Raw genomic sequence first — 21,770 nt, forward strand, 5'->3', positions numbered from 1 at the left:
CATGGGCCTGCTTACTTTGTTCTGTGCTCAATAGCATAATAAACCCATTTCCAAGTGAGATCCCAAAATTGCATAGACTGAACGCAAGAATTGCCTTGTCTCTGTAGGGATTGGATTAAAGTTATAAAATACTGTCAGGGAACTGAGAGTAATAAAAAAAGACTTGCCCCACCATTTTGTGTAGAAAATGTATGCAACCTTTTATGTCTGCCCTGTCAGGCCATCAGTCAATTAATTAATTTTAATGGTGGAGATGTAGTGGGGAAATTCCCAGGAGCACCACTCTTAACCTTTAAGACTGATGAATATATTTAAATTACTCTCGAGTGTACATATTGTATGACCTGTTTTAAGACTTTGGTAATGTTTTAATTCTTTTTTTTTTTTTTTTAAAGAAAGAAAGAAAAGGAATGAGAGGGAAAAAAGAAACCTGCGATAGACTTGCATTTCAAGTCTGCTGTGTTTTTGGAAAAGGATCTCTCCTTGTATTCTGACTTGAAAACAACAACAACAACAACAATAACAACAACAACAACAACGACAATGACAACAACAACAACAACAACAACAACAACAACGACAATGACAACAACAACAACAACAACAGTATCCTTCATTTGGGAATCACTATTAAACCTGCTGATGTGCATGGTTGATACAGTATTATGTACATGTAACCCCCTACACATAGCTCTCACATAAAGTTGCAACCTCCTTGAATTCTAAATGTGTGAATGCTGGCAGCTCTGGAGTGTATAAACGTAGTTAACCCCTAAAGTTAGAATTGATTGTACTCGGGAATACAGGGGGCAAGTAAAACTGACTGTTGGGGCAAGTACAAGGGAGTGGCACTTGCCTGTTAAAAAACATATGTGGCCTTGTCAGAATGCCCATTCAGATAAGTACAATATGTAGGAGAAAAGCAGGGTTTTTGTTTTGTTTTGTTTTTGTTTATCTTTGTCATAAATATTATCAGTGTTGTCGTTAGATTCTTTAAAAAAAGGCAACAGGTTGTTGCCTTGTCTGGCAGCATTCAACAATACCCTGTTGGATTTTTAACATGGAAGAGAAATGGCAACTGTTACATTTACCCAGGGGTCGCACTGTAATAACTTTATTTTTTTTTACTAGCCAGGCGGACTACTAAGAATCAATTTTGACACTGAAGCAATATTTTGGCTAGCCAGACGGACTAGTAACTTTAGAATTTTAAGATTTTTAGCTAGTCCGACGTCATTTTGGGTGGCCAGTGGCCAGCGGACCATCGCCAATTTCGAACCCTGTTTACCCGTTTGCAGTTATGCCTTTTTTTTTGGCCAAATATACTGCAAATTTCATGGAAAAGATGCTTGCTTTTCCGAAACTGTATAATTTCACATCTGTATGACAGGAAACATAAAAATACTGGATAAAAAAACAACAACAAAACAAAATATGCATTTTTAGCCCCCGGAAGACTTCAGTATTTACACCTGTATTTAAAGGTTTGCATGTCTGTACATTGTACAATGTAACATTCACTGTTTTTTAAATAGAGTATCAAATACAAAATTGTACTGTGTACGTTTTACATGAAGCGTAGCAGTCCCCTGTAATAAGTACATTGTATTGCATTTGTGAGGGACACATTTTCCATATTACAATTTGAAGGTCAGAGGAAATTATAGATTTAGGGAGGAAAAGATAATTGCACCACTATAAAAATTTCAGTAGGCGATGTTTTATTTGTGTGACCTTTCATTACATACAGTACTGTGGTACAATGTACAAATGTACAGCTGTATGTACAGTGTAATTTCAGACATGTTTGTTTGAAATACAGGTGTATCACGTGTACTAGGTGGCAGTCTTCTTATCAAGTGTAACATTAATGTCTGCCTGCCGTGGTGTATATAATTGCATACACGCAGCACCAGGTATTGAATGTCTTCTGTAGACAGTACATGGTGAGCATGTACAATAACAACTGTTGTATAAAAGATCTGTGCATTTTTTATGTGATGTACCCTTTTACAGTGCTCAATCTTTGTAGACCCATTTACAAATGTATACCCTGTACAAAACTTTGCATTCAAATCAACGCATGCCTTTTTGACAAACATTGTTCCTAACTACCAGAAGGCTTCTGTAAGACTCTTTGCCCTACATAGCAACAGTTTGGGGCACTGCCAATCTGCAGAGCACCATTGTAGATCCTAGCTGTCAGAGATGCATTGTGGGATAGCACTGTGAAATTGTAGCTTCTTACTATGTCTTTATCCATGTGCATACATTTAATGATGCAGTGCAATCACTGCATTCATTTCATTCATTGCTTTCTTGATCTGAATCTGATACAATTTGACAGACGTATGTACTTTCGTAATGACATGTATGTCAATAGAGGGTACGCGAATCAAGTATGTAGGCCTATAAGCTAATGTACATGTGTACTTGTGAAAAAAATTTGTGTGCATGGGGCAGTTGAATTTTTAATACATTCATTGTACAAAATATGCTGATTTGTGTGTGAATAATTTAGGTCAGCAGTGCCTTTGGCAGTACACTGAGTAACATGATGCTAGTAAAGTAGGCATATTGTAGAACAGGGTGAAGTTTGTGTGTGAATAATTCAAGTCAGCAGTGCCTTCAAAAGGCAGTACACTGGGTAACATGATGCTAGTAAAGTATGCATATATTGTTGGACAGGGTGAACCAGAAGAAATAAAACAACAACCAAAGCCCAGATTCTCAAGGATACTCAGAGGCTGTTCTATGATTTGTGTACATAACATTTTCCCCATAGCTATGATGCATGAGAATATGCAGAACGATAGTGTAGTGTACTCATGAGCGTGTATTCATACAATATACATACACTGCATTTACAATATATGCAATTTGTACATGCAAATGTTTATAATTGCTTATTTGTACAATTTCTGTTGGTGCTGCAAATCTATAGATGGTGATGTTGCTATGTGTACTCACTGCTGTACTATGTACTTGTACATGTACCATCCGATAGAAACCTTGAACTTATCGGTTCTTCAGACTCTTTCCAATCATTAATGGTAAAAGCGAGATCGTAAGAAGAGATCAAGTTCTGTGCTATTTATGCGCATTTCCCTGGATATGAAACTGATTTACTGTAGGGTATATATTTATGTGTGTTCGCGTGTGTTCAGATGATTTTGAAATCTAAAGTAGCTACTAAGGAAGCACAACTGTGTATTAAAATGGAAGCTACAATAGGACCGATGGATTTACAGGCGTATCCTTCTTTACAGGATAAAGAAAGTGAGGATAAAGTTCCTGCTTTTGAGAAGAGATCAAGTTCTGTACTATTTACATATATGCGCATTTCCCTGGATATGAAACTGATTTACTGTATAGGGTATATATTTGTGTGTGTGCGCGTGCGTTCATATGATTTTGAAATCTAAAGTAGCTACTGAGGAAGCACAACTGTGTATTAAAATGGAAGCTACAATAGGACTGATGGATTTACAGGCGTATCCTTCTGTACAGGATAAAGAAAGTGAGGATAAAGTTCCTTGTGTAGGGGTACAGCCTCGACCTACCTCCAGCGGACACAATCCAAGGACCCCAGGATTATCTTGAGCCTGCAATCCTTTCCTAATCCTTCATTAATGTATCATAAAATATTCTCTGTATATTATTATTATTATTTATTCGACCAGGTAAAGAACATGGGATACATGTACATATCATAAACTTTACAAACATGAAACAAAAACCAGAATGAACATTACGCAGGAATACACTGTACTGTGCATGGTACACAAAATGAAAATGGAATATACAATATATACAATGTACTATGGTGTATCTTTACTTTCTCATTTCCCCACCAAGTATAAACCTGTTAGAGGACGTGCTGATTTTGCTACAACACGCATTTCCCATAGACACTTGCCCGAGTATACTCGCGACCATTCTCAACGGGTTGAAAATTGTTGTTCATAATGGCAGTAATATTAAAAATACATTGTGTTTGGTAATTACCACTTCAACACAGCCTCGAGTTGTTATAAAATTGAAACCTCTTCTGCATTGTATCCCTTCAACATTGTATGTTTTAAACATCATGGTTGTTCATAATGGAAGTTTATTAAAAATACATTGTGTTTGATAATTACCACTTCAACACAGCCCCAAGTGTATGAAAATGAAACCTCTTCTACATTGTATCCATTCTACATCATATATTTTAAACCTCGTGGCCACTGCATTCAAAGTAATGAAACTCTGTTGAATGCTACTTTTTATAGTTTACACACACAGGGTTAGGCCTTCTGATTGTTCAGGGAACATGGTGTATGATATCGTTTGTTGATACGCACTGTACATTTGCATACTGATAATTATGCACAGAATGGCTGCTCATCATCAGGATTTTGATGTCGTTGTTGTCACTCTGTTTATATTTTGCAGTGAGAAAGAAAAAAAGAAGTGACAAAATCTGCCTTCAGACTTCATTTGCTTTTCAAGCTATAGTACATTTACTTGATTTTTTTTTTAAAGAGACATACATATATGTACAAGCATTTCATTCGCCTCCCTAAATCAGTATTTCCATGAAATCATTCATGTTAAAAGTAACAAAAATATTCTGTAGTGTTCATGGCATACATGTACACTGTATTACTGTTGTGTTTTGATGGAAACTCTAATAAAAAAAGGAATTGATATTGAAACTGACCTTATATTGTGACTGTAAATCAACTCCGGATATCAGCATGAGCCTTAGTCATAACAAGTACATTTGCAGAAATGTGTAGAAATACAATATGATAACTTGCAGTAATACAATGCTACACTACTGTATTTAATGAATGACCATGCAGGAAACGTCTAATTTTTCAAAGTGATACTAAATTTGTTTATACAAATTATTATTAATGTCTTCTCCCAATATTCTCTGACATCACTTTGCTTTCCCTCTATCATTTCACCAATCTGTCTATCTGTCTATCTATCTATCTATCGATCTATCTATCTTTCCATCTTTCTATCTATCTGTCTGTCTGTCTATCTATCTATCTATCTATCTGTCTGTCTATCTATCTTTCTATCTATCTATCTATCTATCTATCTATCTATCTACGTATCTACCTACCTACACTATATAGCTATCATCTATCTGATCTATCTACATGTATCTATCTATCTATCTATCTATCTATCTATCTATCTATCTATCTATCTATAGATCTATCTATCTACATATCTACCTACCTACACTAGCTATCATCTATCTATCTACATGTATCTATCTATCTATCTATCTATCTATCTATCTATCTATCTATCTATCTATCTATCTATCTGTCTGTCTATCTATCTATCTATCTATCTGTCTGTCTGTCTGTCTATCTACGTATCTACCTCCCTACATTAGCTATCATCTATCTATCTACATGTATCTATCTATCTATCTATCTATAGATCTATCTATCTATCTATCTATCTATCTATCTATCTATCTACAATGTATCTATCTATCTATCTATCTATCTATCTATCTACAATGTATCTATCTATTTATCTATCTATCTATCTATCTATCTACAATGTATCTATCTATCTATCTATCTATCTACAATGTATCTATCTATCTATCTATCTATCTATCTATCTATTTATCTATCTATCTATCTATCAATCTATCTATAAATTTGTCACTCTGTATCTGGCAATTTGTTTATGTGTCTTTCAAATGTCACGTTTCCATCTCTGTTTATTCATTCATTCATTCATTTATTTTTACAGACTGACGAGTATGAGCTGTATGTGTCCCATAACAGAGGAGCCTTTTCGCTGGCTGAATTTCCCTTCCGCTACCCAAATAAGGTATGTACCCCACCTTCTCAAAACTTCCTCATGTTTTTGATGGCTTGACATTCAGCTGGTATTCACCAAGGTAGTTTGAATGAAATCAATGGGTTTGAATTCATTACAAATTAACTTGGACAACCACGAAATAGACACACCTTGTATGGGTGTGTATTAGTTCACATTCATTGTTTTGGTGTTACAGCGTCAGCGATCTTCAACACACGTTTACATGGACCAAATTTACACTGGACATAATCCATGGACTATTAAAAATCATGCTACCTTTACGAATTCGGGCCTTCATGTTCTAGCATTATGCTGAATGATTGAATGAAGGTAAAAAAGAGATAAATATTCTTCTTCTGTGTTACTCACCAAATTGACAATGGACAGAAATATATTTTCACTTAAACATGATATTGTGTTACGTGGTAATTTCACCTAAACAGCTTTCCTTAGTATTATGCTGAGTGAACTTTTTTGTAATGTTTTTGTTTGTCTTTTTTGTAATGTTTTTGTTTGTGAGCATTGAATGATTGCCAATCGAAAGTTGGTTATTGCACATCAAGATGGTGCAGAACACGGTATGTTTGTGTGGTGCATTGATAACCATAATATGCACAATTAATGCCCCATTCTTTGATGCTTGGTGAGACTTGAAACATCGAAAGTCAAAACATTAACAACTTGAAAAGATTATTCACTTCATGTCATTTACTGCCAAAATAAGGAACTAAAAATCACAGAGATTAATAGCACATGTAAAGTGTTGTTAATTGAAGGTGGCTTTAGAATGTAATGTACTTCTTTTTTCTTTTTTTAAAACATACTTAAGGGTTATGTTGAGAATACTTTCTAGTTGTGAAAGCGAAACCTCTTGCAGGTTAGCATAAAAAGAAATGGAGAAGAGAAAAATAATAAGGAGAGAGACAATGAAAACATTGTGAAATACAGTAGTAGATGAGAAAAAAAAAAGAGCCAACAAACTCTGCAGTTTTAGAAAATGGGTTGAGATATTTTTGTTGTCTTTGATGTTGTCCTGAGGGTAAAATCGAGCACTGTGCAGAAGGAAGTCCCGTACATTTGTATTGTTTGACTGCAGTCACCTAATCGATTTCAGCCGGCGTCCATCCATTGTGCTTGTTTAGCTGAATTTGTGAAGGTACATTACACATGAGTAGGCTTGCTCGCTGTCGAAAAATCTGCGTGTTTTAAATAGTCTCCAACCTTCCACTGTGTACAGAAGGTGGCCATTTCTACACATATTAAAGACAATTCATTCAAACTACAACATTTTGTGTGTCTATCAAAATGCTTGTAATGCCAAAATATAAAAAATAATATACACATAAATATACAATTGTATACTCGTACACGCACCAGGTACATACAATGTACTGATACGACAATATAAAAAGTAATATTATACACATACACTTGTACATATACCAGGTATGTGCAATGTACACAAAAGCTGTGATAATCGACTAGTGTTTATTATATAGATCTCAGGATAATCAAGTACAAATATTGACTAAGTTGATAAAAGACAAATTAATACAGTATGTGTTTACATGGGAGTTTAATTGGTTTTTGCAGTCTGGGCAAAGTGTTGATGAACACAAAATATATGATTGTAGGATGATATATTGTACAGTGTAGGGCACTGACTGCTAATCTTGTGAATTCTTTATGACAGCGACCTGTGAACTGATAAAGAGAAATCCATGTGTGTGTTTGTATACAGTAGTATGAATGCATAACTAAGATAAACATGTGTACAAGGCATACATACAACTGTACATATACATGTGTTATGTATACATCATGTACATGTATGTATGTACATGCATGTATGTAGCGTATGTGTGTGTCTGTGTGTAATTGTCATGTGAATATGTATGTTTGTTGGTCCTGACCTAATTGGGTATCAGACATCCGCCACCTGTTACTCTTTAAGCTCTACAGTATTTCAAATGAGTCCAGAGGGTGTCAAGCCTGTAATGGACATTTCTGGGACTGTATATTTTATTGTTGGTGATAGAAGTGGTAAAAGCGGATATTTGTCACGTTTTCAAACTGTACGCTCGCTGGGGCAGTGATTTTGTACTGTAGGATTTGGGGGGGGGGGTCTACGTTACAGCCATTTTGTTTTTCTCTTTCTTCACTTGTCATGGACAGTCCAAAGTGCATGTCTCCTTCGCTCTAGGGACAGACTTGTGCGTGTTTGCTCTACTGAATGCTTTTGTTAGTCCAACGGCGTGCTCACTGCGCCGAGTCACGTGACTCGTGGTGGATGATGGGGATGTAAATAAAGGACTCACACAAAAAAAGGAAACAAAAGCAACAAAAGAGGAACAAGAGATATAGAGAGAGAGATAAAGAGAGAGAGAGGGAGATATGGAGAGAGAGAGGAAGAGATGTCAAAAAAAAAAAATTCATATGCAACAGACTACACCAAACTGAGGGATAAGGTGTATTAATGCATTCATTCCCTGAGCTGTGCATTTTTGATGTCGCCCCAGCTGTATGGGGAATAATTTTTTGTACGGTTTGCACTCGATGCTCTGTGGGCACAATGCGTGATTAGCATAGCATGCTGTTGAATGGGTTTTGCAGCTTGCAGATAAACTTGCCATGTGCTTTTCATCCCCCCCCCACTTCATTTTTTTTTTTAATGTTTGTTTTGTGTGGAATGATGATCTGTATAATTTATTACAGTATGGAACCACTGGCATAAAATCTGATATGGGGAATTATTGTACATGTACATTTGTAGTTGCTAAATTACTGACATCATGATTTTGGTGACATTTTGACACTTTGGTCAACAAGTAGGAAATTTTCAATTTGTGACATCATCACCTGAGTTTATTTGCATTTATTTATAATACGAAATGCAGTGGTGAGTAATAATCATAATAGGGAAAACATGTAAAACTTTTAAGTTTCCTTTTAACACATTCTTGCTTCAAGATCAATTTAAAAATTAGGCATCTACCATTTTGTTTAAAAGAGATAATTGTGCTATATGTTTTAGAAATTCAACACGAATCTGGATTTCTGCTCTAGATACAGGAAGGATGAATACGTTGCATATTTACAATGTATACATGTTAGATATTCTACATTATGTGAATTTCATAATTATATTTGGATGTAAAATTATTATTTTTTTTTTTGGGGGGGAGGGGATGGTAACATCTTTACTCTTTACTGTGGAAAGAATGAGAGGTTCAGAAAATGATGAATCAGAATAAGCCGCATAAATGATGATGATGATGATAATGATAATAATAACAATAATACTAATAAAAGAATTGATAATAAAAATTAATAATAATAATAATAATAATAATAATAATAATAATAATAATAATAATAATAATAATGAAAATAATAGTAATAATAATAATGAAAATAATAGTAATGATAATGATAATGATAATGATAATGATAATGATAATGATAATAATGATCTAATAATTGCATTGAATAGGAAGAATGATGTGATGTTTCAATCTGGCAGTCAATGGCATTCATTCAGTGAGGCAGTAAAAGAGTGTGTGAAGGACAAATATTGAATGACAATCAATTTAATCAGTCTTTGAATGCATCAGGTTTAAAGAGATCAGACCATTTCAGTGTCGAAATGATGATATCCTTTTATACAAATATGTTTAATATATCAACAAGCTTTTTATCTCACAAGAATCTAATCTGTGTCACTTTGCATCTTGGAGAAATCAACGGAAAACACAATTTAGTAGAATTTTACGGACTCTTTCAATGCCCTCTACGGGGTATAAGTACAAACAAACATAGAATATAGATAAAAGTATCAGCCTTCTGAATACAATTCTTGCAGATTATACATAATGACACAAATATATAAAAAATAATACAGTGTATGAGAGTACAAACATGAGTGAAATGAAGAGGAAACAAACAAACAAACAAACAAACAAGTATGATAATGCATGTAATGATAAAACACCAAGTTGTAAACAACTAGGGCAAATACATGGACAACCTACATGTAATAAATCACATATCCATGAATTGACAAGCATACCGGGATATATGATATGCAAACATCTGGAAATGTAAGTAGTCCTTCAGAAATGATGGCTATAAATCAAGCAGAGGTATAGTGTACAATGTACCCCATATTGTGGTATTCCCCCAGGCAATGCTCATGTTTTTTTCGTGTGGAAGGTTTCTGGAACCATTTGAGGAAAAAAATAAGGGCAAAAATCCTTATCAGAACAGGAGAGTACAGAGACATTATTAACTGTTAAAATCACGACATGGAAGCCCATGGGGGACTATGGCAATTACCCTCAGGCCAATTACTGCAAAACGAGGAATGTTCACGTGCATTTTAATTTCGCGAATTTCACAAGCGCCAAGATTTGTGAAATTAGAATGCACTCAAAAGTTCTTGTCTACACTATATTGCCAGTGCAGAGCTACCAAGTCTCACGCATTCTGCGTGAGACTCAAGCATTTGGGGTCTGTCTCACGATCTCACGCATGGCATCCATTTTTCTCACGCATCGGGTGAAGTCTGCAACTTGGGCCAAAAATAAGGAGCATAGCTCAAAGGATTAAAGTGATAGTTGCAAATTGAAGGTATATTTCCCTTTTGTCTTTCAAAATAAGTAGAAAATGGTTACTTAAGTATGCACCAGATCGCATCATTAAGAGCTGATAATTAAAAAAAAGCTCCCTACCATGGGAGCAGGGAAACCCCCTAATTCCCGCGCGCATGAGCGCGAGCGCCGAGACGCCGAGTCATGAAAATCTCACTCATACAAATTTGTTGAACTTGGCATCACTGCCAGTGGCAATTATGAATTTGCGAAAATTGCATGCCGCAAAAAAGGGCATCGTCTCCAATTTGCAAAAATTTCATGTCGCGAATATATCATGTTTTATCATGTTTTACAGTACCCTGGACCCTTCCTTGACCTAACTTTAATCCTAATCCTGAACCTAATCCTAACCCTAACCCTCACCCTAACCTATTTAAAGTAACCTAATCCTTACTCTAACCTTATCAATATTTAGCTGGAGGGTAGTTGCCCTGATACACCTGTGGATGATGTACAACGATCAAATTTGTAAAGAAAATCAGTACATGAAAATTGTCTGTGACCTGGTAAAGTGGCTAGGAAATTTTATGTAGTCCCATATGCAGAAATATTTGTTAGCCCATTTGTGTTTGTGTGTACCTATGGTAAGTGTGTACCGGATAACGTGCACCCTATGATGGTGTATGTGTACGTTTCTGAACTTTGTGGACTGCAGGATATCATGGGAACAAATGTATAAAAATGAGAATTTATGCTAATTGCTTAATGTATACTGCATCATATTCAGACAGTATCTTCTGTTTTGTTTTGTTTTGTTTTTTTTAATTCTGCTTGCGTCATGAGGAAACAGTTACACCTGATTTGTCACATGCAAATACGATTGCCATTTTGACCATGAAGAGGATTGTGAGAAATATTTCCTGTATCAGTCTACTTTCAAGACTGTTTTCTGGGTAGGGTTGTCCACTCACTATTCTAGCAAGTTGATACTGATTCCCGTGTCTTTAATAGTTTTATGTTTGTGTGCTTTCTGTGGGTATGCATGCTTGTTACAAGTTGTAATATGGATTTCTTTTTTTTAATGTATTTTGAACAGATGCATTTGTGTGTATGTTTGTATAAATTGTGTTTGTGAACCGTGTAATGAGGCAGAAAAACAAACAACAACAACAACAAACAAACTGGTGTGCACACATTCTTTATTAAAGACCATTTCAGACCATTGCCTCTGACAACTACCTGGGTCAGAAAGCTTGCCTGTAAACTTGCACTACATGTACATACATTGTAGCATCAAGCAATGCAGTCAAATGGGTTCCAGTTATAAATTGAAATGTAATAATAGCCACTATCTCAGATGAATTGACTCACTCATTACATCTTGTTGGTTTCACACAGAGAGGAAATATGTAGGAGAAAAGAATCATTTACAAAACGTGTCCGTCGATTTGAACACATCAGTATTAAAGATGGCCTGATGCATTTTTGATTTTGGCTGGTCTCATTAATCATTCTCCCAGCAAATGTCATATCATGTTCGCTCTAAAGAGTGTAAAAATAGATAAGAGCCACGTGTGTACATGTACAATATGTACTTGTCCTAGACGTGTATCATATCCTATTGCGTTATTGCTGCATACAACGTAGTGGCTTTGAATGATAGACGGGAACCTTTCAATAAATGCTAGGCTCTAGGCAAAGTGTTTCTTTCCGAGTGCTGTGTTGTGTTTATTGAGATCTTGACTTTTATGAACCGCAATGGAAGATACGCTGTGAATTCCGTATGATAGCTGGTGATTCCAGATGCTGGATCTGTTATATCGGCAGTGCTAAAATGCCGTCATAATGAGTATAATGTCTTGTCCTACAGTGAGTCATTCTATTTGTAATATGGTTCGCACTCCCCTATGGAGATTCATTGTACATTGCGATTTATGTATGAATTTGTGAATCAAAAAGACATTTGAAAAGCTGAATGTCATTTTTTTTTTTTTGCTCAAAACAAGGGAGTCCTGAATACAGGACACTGACTCCATAATTGTGGGTGGAGAAGTTGTAGCTTTTTCCGTAATCTATTGTGTCATGAAAGCAGAAATTCATACCAGTGCAGTGCAGTGGGCCATCACAACATATGCCACATACAGCTGTACACTAGCTGTCTTTTGAAGCATGTAATATTGGGTATAGAGGTCTGTGCATGTGTGGTACTTATCACTGGATTTGAATTGGGCATGTGTGTGTGTGTGTGTGTGTGTGTGTGTGTGTGTAGAATGTAATACAAACCTGTGTGTGGGAGTGGGGGATGTCAGGGCAACGGAAGACTTTGAATTGGTTTCAAGTGCTTGGAGGATGGGGTGCGCACATGAGAATGCACATGAATGATTGGAGTGTTGCCATGGCGACAAGTCTGCCCACCAGAATGGAAGCGGGCATCTTTTCATGCTGCGATGAAAAGGGAGGGCAGCAGTGAGCAGATGCTATGGCGTGGATGGGATGAGCCGTTCAGTGTCTGATCACATGACCTTGGTAATTTGTCAGCTGCAGGTTAACAGCACAGCACTTAAAGGCATACAATAATTTGCCATTTGCAGATGAAACAAAAACCCAGCATTACTACTTTTTGGTAGTTCAAAAATGTGAGTTATGGATAGAAATGACCACTGTAGAAATTTGAATCGGTTAAATCGATGTGCAAAATGTGAACAATAGTTATACTAAAATGTTTTGAGACTAAACCATCTTCAGTTATGGTTTATTGAGAAAAATACTGATACGTCCTTATATTTCAGGCTTTATTGCAAAAATGTTATATGGTAGGATGTTTTGTGATACAACAGAACTCCACATACATTGTATACATCAAATGTGATATCTTGAACATTTTTAAAATCACTGCTCCCAAAGGTAAACAGGACCTTTAAACAATGTGTTTGTTTTCAGATAATTTTTCCAGTGTGTGATGAAAATGTCTAATAAAACAGGTGTGTTGAAGTCCATAATACTGCCGTTCAGCCTACATATTTTCTCTGGTTAGGATTCTTAACAGTAATACTGAGCAGACAATATTATGTACAGTTGTAGCCAGAGTCAACTAGACAAACTGAACACTAATTTGGGGATTACTTGGCAAACTGTACAGTCTAAGAAGAAAACACAATACATTGTAGGATGAAAGAAGAGTTACCAAAACATAGGCAGAATTTGAACAATTTTTCCCCCAGCTCATGTACACAATACATCTCTACAAATAGTTGAATAATGTTTATCTTTCAATAAAGTAAAGATATGCCTCATTATATCTATAAAGTGTGATAAGGAAAGTAAACTGTGGTGAACCTCTTGAACCCTATGCCAAGAGAACAGAACCTGTGTACGTTGTGGGACTCCATTTCAGTGTTGGTCGTAAGAGCTGCAGAGCTGTGTTTGTATGTGTTTGTGTGTGTGTGTGGGGGGGGGGGGGGAATGGGGGTGCCGCATCTCTTCTCCGTAGCCTACTGCCAACAAACCAAAAGGAGAAAAACATTCATTTTTGTTACAAATGAGGAAAAAAAGTCCCCCATATATCCATCCTACTTACAAACCAGGGCCCTGTTTTATGAAGAGTTAAAATTGATTATAAAGTTGATTTCTATCCTAAGTCTATGGCAGCCTTTGTCTTAAGGAAATTTAAAACCGATTATATCTTTTGATAAAGCAGGGCCCTGGAATCCTACAAGATACAGTTGTGTATGTATTTACCAGGTACCTGAAACTACCCCATCATCGTCACTTCCAGACCTTCTGAGGGGCAGAAGGAGGTATCTTTTACCACCTCTCTGTGATTCATTGTCTCTGATTACCAGAAATTGTGTCCCCCAAGCTGAGAGGGAAATAAAAGTCACATTAATGTTTGTTTGTTTGTTTTAGAGGGAGGGTCACATAAATATTTGTTTGTTTGTTTGTTTGTTTGTTTTTTTTTGGGGGGGGGGGAGGTTTATATAAACCCTTGACAAACTTAAATATTTAAACACCTTGTATTCACCCATATCATACAATCTTTCCCTAAATGTGCAGGATTTCTACGTTGCCGATGCGTCGGAGGATCAAGTATTTGTGTGCGTCCACCACGGCGACGTGTTCACCAACCTGTACATCTCGGAGGCCAAGGGGAGCGTCTTCTCCCTGTCTCTCTCCAAGATCCTCTACTACAGCCCAGACGGTCCCGGGGGAGACTCCTTCCTCAGGTGAGCGGGCAACTGCAACACCTCCAAAACCATTGCAACACTCCAACACCATGGCAAGACCTCCACCACCACTGCAACACCTTCAACACCTCCAACACCATTGCAACACCTCCAACACTATTGCAACACCTCCACCATCATTGCAACCCCTCCACTTTCATTGCAACACCTCCAATGCCATGGCAAGACCTCCACCACCACTGCAACACCTTCAACACCTCCAACACCATTGCAACACCTCCAACACTATTGCAACACCTCCACCATCATTGCAACACCTCCACTACCATTGCGACACCTCCAACACCATTGCATCACCTCCACCACCACTGCAACACCTCCAACACCATTGCGCCACCTCCAACACCATTGCAACACCTCCAACACCATGGCAAGACCTCCAACACCATTGCAACACCTCCAACACCATTGCGACACCTCCAACACCATTGCAACACCTCCTCCACTACTCTAAATCACAGTCCGACCTCGATTTCCGACCCCCTCTCTTATCCGGACGCCTCCAGGCAGTGAAGAAAAGAAGAGAAAGAAAGGGATTTCAAACGCAATTAAAACGCGTACAAAACTCACATAATTTACCAATGATATTCCTGACAAAAATGTGATGAATTTTGCATCAAAACGTTTCAAATTCATGACTATGATTTTTTAACAGGCTAGCAAAAATTACACTGCTGTTGTATTGTATACTACCTACGTAATTACCACCGGGTCGACAGCCTACTTGTACTCATATGTATTCATGCGTACATAAACAATGTTTCTAGCATATCTGGCAAAATCGCTTATCCGAACGGGCACTGATCCTGACATGATCAGATAGCAAAGGTCGCGACTGTACTGCAAATGCAATGACTTGTGCAATTCCAAATACACAATTGTCCACAATTTCTGCCCAGAAGGGCAATGTTAACAATTTAAACTTGCCACAAATATGTGCAATTTTTTTAAAATGCCTGTCTAGAGTCAGACTTTACTGTCCTCAAAGGCATCTGCTGTACATGGCAAATAATTCGCGAGGTTTTTATTTTCGCGAATTTTGTGAGTCGGCTACTACTCGCAAATTTAAAAACACGACCCAAGCCATGGAAATATTAAATGTGATCCCGTCATGAATGTGACGTGCACGCGTACATTTCTCCATTCAGTACACTGTACTCTACAATTGTGCATTAGTCACTCGCAACATTGTCGGGAAGTCCTGATTTATGATAAGTTAGACTCGCTATAAAATATATGGCGTATGTACAATATGTGATATGCAACTTTTATTTTCAGATGCTGATACCATGGCATGAAAATTAAACCATGACAAGATGATGGCATGGAGATGCCATTCATTGTATTGCATTGGGGTTGTATGTGGTGCTGGAGCTTCACAGTTTTATTATTAACTGTAAATGTCAAGGAGCATTTCAAAGTTATCCCTGTCTCTGGTCATTATGGTTGCCATCATAGTCCCTGTTACCTTCTCCTATCCATTTTCTTCTTTTTCCCTTCTTGTCTTCTCTTTCCTCTTTCTTCTCTCCATCCATATTATCTCTCTTCCTTCTCTTCTTCCCCTTTCCATTGTTCCTACCATCTCCATCTCCACCTTTCTTTCCTCATTTTCCTCTCCTTTTTCTTCCTTTCCCCTCTTTCTATTTTCACCTTGCTCTTTCTTCCCCTTTCCCATTCACCTTTTTCCTTTTCCCGTGCTTCGATTTCTTTCCTTTCTTGTTCTCTCTCTCCCTTCTTTTCCTCCTCTTCTTCCCTTCCCCTTTTCTCTTTCCTGTTCTCGTTTTCATTTTCTTCCCTTATCTCCTTTCCCCTCTCAGGTATTGTCTGTCCATTCCTCCTCTTCTGCATCCTCCTCCTTCCCTTTTCCCTCTATCTGTTCCTTCTTTATCTCCTTTATCTTCATTTGATGCAGCCATTCACAACTACCGGTAGAGGCCCCAATTATCATATGCATTCATTTTCCAACAGGAATATAAATATAAACTTGTATTTACAAATAAATACATAGATTTGCATTACATCGTACAACTCAAAAAGCGCTGTAAGAGCACACATCGCAGACCTCCGCCAAACAGTTAATTCCACCCATACACACATGCTGTAAATCATCCAGTTTCCAAATATAGAAGCCTTTTGTTTACGCCATTAGCCTCCATCTGCGCGGCGCCCGGCCACAACTTTTTGAGTTATTTTGCACACAGACAAACAGAAAAACAAACTAACAAACAGACTAGTGCTGATGAAAACATAACCTCCTTTCTTGGCGGAGGTTATAAGTGAAATTTATCAAAATATTGTAAGTATATGAAAATGCTGGAAATGGGGACGAATTCTGAAAGAGCAATGTTTGTAGAGTGGATTTCCCCGTAACGCAATCATTCATAAATCACACATCATATTTCTTTGCAGGGAGTATGCTGACGAACCCTTCGCTGACCTGCACAAGGTGGACGGCCTGCGCGGCATTTACATTGCCACCATGCTCAACACCACGTCTGCCTTCCCCACGTCCCTGAACGACGCCAACATGATCTCGATGATGACCTATGACAAGGGGGGCGAGTGGTTCCGCATCCCTGCCCCGGAAGTGAACTCCACCGGCAGTCCGTATAATTGCCAACAGGTGAGTGCTCTGTTATGCTCTGCCCCATCTGTAGTGGTCCATGATGTAACTGTCATGGAAACAAAGTGTTGCAAATTTAAACTAGTGTAAAACGAGGAGTGTTTGCATGCATTTTTATTTCCAAATTTCGCAAGAGCCAAGATTTGTGAAATTGTCTACACTATATGCATTGAATCCAGTGGCCATTCTGGAAAAGTTCATGCCGCGGAAAAGGCCAAAAGTGCCAATTGGCGGAAATTTCATGCTGCAAGTATATCATGTCTTACAGTACATTTTACTTATACTTAGAGAAAATGAAAAAAAAGGAACATTTCTGAGAAGATTAAAGGAGGGATTAAGGAAAAAAAAAAGTCACTATTAATAATTTTCTTCATGTACAAATGTACCCCTCTCTAAAGAGAGAGAAGTGGCTGCTAAAAACACAAAGAAGCATTTACTCATATCAATGTGAAGTTTGGGATGAAGAAGGATGTAGAGGTTTAAAACAGACAATGGGACAATAGAGTACCAAAGCTAGGTGTCATAGCCACTCATTGCCATGGAAACCGGTTCTATACAACCTCACCTGGGTCCGAGTGTATAAATGGTTGCTCCTGGTTCCAACCCAGACTATAAAAAAAGACTCTGATACTATGATCACTATGATACTCATGCCCCTAAGGAGCAAAATAATAGAAATGATGATTACTATTATTACTAGTATTATTAGTGTTATTATTCTTGTTGTTGTTATTATTATTATCGTTGTTGTTATGCAGCTTTCTGTCTCTTATACCATTTTCAAGCAGTTGTGTTGACCTCCTATAAAAAGATATTAAAACAAGAGAAACAAACCCCAATTGAAAGTCATTTGTTTCGAGATATTTAAACTGGAAAGAACTCTGTCATATTTCTTCTGTCCCCAGCCGTCCTGCTCCCTGCACATCTCCCAAAAGTTTGGCCAGGTCTTCCCCTCATCCCGCACCAACCCCATCCTCTCAAAGTCCTCCGCCCCGGGGCTCATCCTGGGCATGGGGGAGGTGGGAGCCAACATCTTCCGCAACGAGGAGGCCAGGTTCAACCTCTACGTCTCGGCCTCAGCCGGCGCCTCGTGGTACGAGGTGAGTATCCGCCCCCCCCCCCCCCCCATACTGTTGCCATGGTAACAGCTCTGGCGGGTTGAAAACTGGCAATCACTACACGGGTCCCCAGAGTTGATAGTCTCTTCAAAATAGAGATATCATATTCATGTGACTGAATGTGACCGACTTATGAGAAGAAGTATTTTACGCCTTAGAATACTCTGAGTGACAAATGGCAGAATTTAGATTTGACTATAATCCGTTTTGATTTTTGCCGTATATTTTATTCTCAAGGTAATATTGATGAATTATTGTATGAGGTTTTCTGGCACTGCCATGTGTAGTTTGTCATGTGTTCTTGAACCCTTTCTGCGCTTCACCATTAGCCACAGATATCCATAAGCTGACTGCCATTGAACAGATGGATTAACTGGTCCCTTTAATCCCTATTGTGCCACCCATGGCCTTCCTGTGGGATGGAGACACATTATCACATAAAAGTGGGCTGGTATAGGGGTCTACTAAACATTTTGTCAAGTTCAGATAAAAAGAAATTAATGCTGAAGGGAAAAGCGCTGCAAGTTCTGAGTGGCACACGCCTAGATATGGAAAGGGGTAAGTCATTAGCCGGGTTCACACGTACATCAATTAGCGGGATACAAATCTCGAGATTTGCATCGCGATCGTCATCCCGAGTTTTTTGCACGTGTGGACAGAAAAAACCCGAAAATTAGCGGGATAAGCATCGCGATGCTAATCCCAAGAAATCTTGCGCTGGTTCGCCAATTAGCGGGATAATTGGCCCCGCGCTGGTACGTGTGAACGGTCGGGATTAGAATCTCGAGTTTTTACATCCCATCATGCAATGCGCACATCACAACAGTGAGGCCTCTGCGAAGAGGTCCTTCACCTCTTTGGAGAACAATAACAACAGCGCGCGAACCACACCACTGACGCGTAAAAGACAATGGACAAAGGTAAGTGCGCACAGGTGGTGATAGAGAAGGGCGCTGTGTGACCCACTTTGCAGGCTTTGCTGTTATCTCTATCGGCAATTAGCGGGATAATTCGGTACGTGTGGACGCTCGCCAAATTAGCGGGATACCGATCGCGATCGCTATCCCGCTAATTCGGTACTCGTGGACGCTCGCAAAAAAACTCGGGATGAGCATCGCGATCGTCATCCCGCTAATTTGTACGTGTGAACCCGGCTATTGACTGCTTGATTCAAACACTGTGCATTGTCCAGGTACTGAGTGGTAACCATTTCTTCGCCTTTGGAGACCACGGGGGTGTGTTGACGGCGGTTGAGCAGAGAGGAGCGACAAACTTTGTCAAGTGAGTGGATGGCTTTATAATCTTTGATCAGTTTTGGATGTCAGTGAAATGGGGTGATTGTGAGGGAGCATTAAACAAGACTTTGTATTGTGTGAAATCTGGTAGTTTGTGACTTTTGTGCATTTGAGAATGAAACATGAGAATTGCCACGAGAAAAAATTAGTTTTGACTAGAACATATGAACTGCACCAGTCTTATGGACCTACACACTTGCAGATTATACGAAGTAAAGATGTCGATCATACCCACCCCTTTTAGGATTTGTGTCCTGTGACTGACATATCCTAAAACGAAGTGGTCCTAATAAAAGGTGGGTCCCACCTTTTACAAGGGCCCTTTTTGTTTGTTTGTTGATATCTCATGAACAGCCATTTTGAGACTGATTTTCCTCGTATACTGTAAGCTTTGAATTCTTCACAAATTTGTAAATAGAAAGTCTTCTTTAGCCCCATGAATGCTTTGTGAAGTTAGTTATTGAAAGATACGAGTTCTGTTTTTGACGGATGTGTAGTGTGATAGTCCCATTAAAGGGATCGTATAGTTTCGGTTGAGACCTACCCGGTAGGTCTGAAGGGCCTTCAGGTTTCTACATGTTTTGGTGAGATAATGAGAAACCTCTTATGAAAAGTGAAAGAACATGTAATTCTAAGAAGAATTCAATATTTTTTTGATGAAAATTGGTTTTGGAATGGCTGAGATTTCCAAAACAGAGGGATCCTAATAAAAGATGGCAACCATGTTTTATTACGGTGGCTTTGTTTTACTTTGTTTTTGGATGACTCATACATTCTAAAACCGATTTTCATGAAACAAACTTTGAATTCCTCTTAGAATGGTATGGTCTCCACTATTTCATTAATGATTTCTTGGTATCTCGCAAAAAATATCAATGCTATTCTATCCCTTTAATGCTGACGTGCCGTTTTGCTCTGCCAAACAGGTACAGCATCAACGAGGGCGAAACATGGCACACAGAGAGCTTCTCGGACTCCAAGATCTACGTCTACGGCCTGATGACGGAGCCGGGAGAGAAGACGTTGACCTTTACAGTCTTTGGTTCCGAAACCAGATCCCACTCGTGGCTCATCGTGCAGATCAACTTCAGGGACGTCTTCTGTGAGTTCTTCTTCCGACCCCACAAACTCTCTTCTCGTTCCTCGAGGGAGAGTGTTTAAATTTGTCTGTAGCAAATGATGTATAACGATAACGTTTGTTAAACTGCAGAGGACTAATTTGTTGTTCATTAGTGATGTCTTTATAAGCATAATGAAAGATAGGTTGAAGGGAGGGTATAATTTTGTGAGATAATTAGAAACCACTCTAAAAATATTAAAGAGCATACAATTCTGAGAGGAATTCAAAGGTTTATGTGATGAAATCTGTATGAAGTGACTTAAATATGCAGAAACAAAGAGGTCATGATAAAAGGTGGGACCACAAAAGGAAAAGAAGATGAAAGAAGAGGGGCAGAACAAGAAGAGAGAAGAAGAGAAAAATGAGAGAAGGGAAGAAAGATGAATAAAAAGAAAGCTTAGAAGCAACGTAAATGTTATATTATGAGGCAGAAAATGTGTTACTTCTCTTTCCGCCAAGGACAGCAGTAAGATTTTAATAAGGTGTCAATTTTGTTGCAAAGAAAAAAGTGACTTATCATTATTATATCATCATTGTTATCATAATCCCTCAATGTTTAAGACTCTATTGGGATAGGATGAAAAGTCTTCTGGATTCCTCCTCACAGGTCATAGGTCATTGGTCATTGGTAATAATGATTAAACTCCGCTGTACATCTCTCTTCCGTTGTAGCCACAACTTGCCAGGACGATGACTACAAGCAGTGGTGGCCAGGGGAGGAATTCCCCGAGCATAACTGCCTCCTGGGGCGCAAGACCATCTACGAGAGACGTCGCGTCCACTCGGACTGCTTCAACGGCCGCGACTACGACCGCCCGATCTCGTCGGTCAACTGCTCCTGCGATCGGGACGACTTTGAGTGGTCAGTACTGCCCCTAGGCAATCCCTTTGTGTGCTGTTGGATTCTGTTCTATTTACACCAGCTCAGAGG

At 38.3% G+C, this 21,770-nt stretch overlaps 1 protein-coding gene across 1 annotated transcript in view; it reads left to right on the forward strand.

The window, feature by feature from the left end:
- Positions 1–21,770, forward strand: part of LOC140229670 (sortilin-related receptor-like) — a 118,986-nt gene that overhangs the window by 39,547 nt on the left and 57,669 nt on the right. Inside the window, exons 6-12 of the mRNA XM_072309913.1 lie at positions 5,776–5,856; positions 14,493–14,662; positions 17,093–17,306; positions 18,212–18,406; positions 19,617–19,705; positions 20,646–20,821; positions 21,512–21,701. Of these exons, the coding sequence (XP_072166014.1) occupies positions 5,776–5,856; positions 14,493–14,662; positions 17,093–17,306; positions 18,212–18,406; positions 19,617–19,705; positions 20,646–20,821; positions 21,512–21,701 (1,115 nt within the window). The remainder of the gene's footprint in view (positions 1–5,775; positions 5,857–14,492; positions 14,663–17,092; positions 17,307–18,211; positions 18,407–19,616; positions 19,706–20,645; positions 20,822–21,511; positions 21,702–21,770) is intronic.

The sequence above is a fragment of the Diadema setosum genome, chromosome 6, assembly GCF_964275005.1.
Source record: "Diadema setosum chromosome 6, eeDiaSeto1, whole genome shotgun sequence".
Taxonomy (NCBI): domain Eukaryota; kingdom Metazoa; phylum Echinodermata; class Echinoidea; order Diadematoida; family Diadematidae; genus Diadema; species Diadema setosum.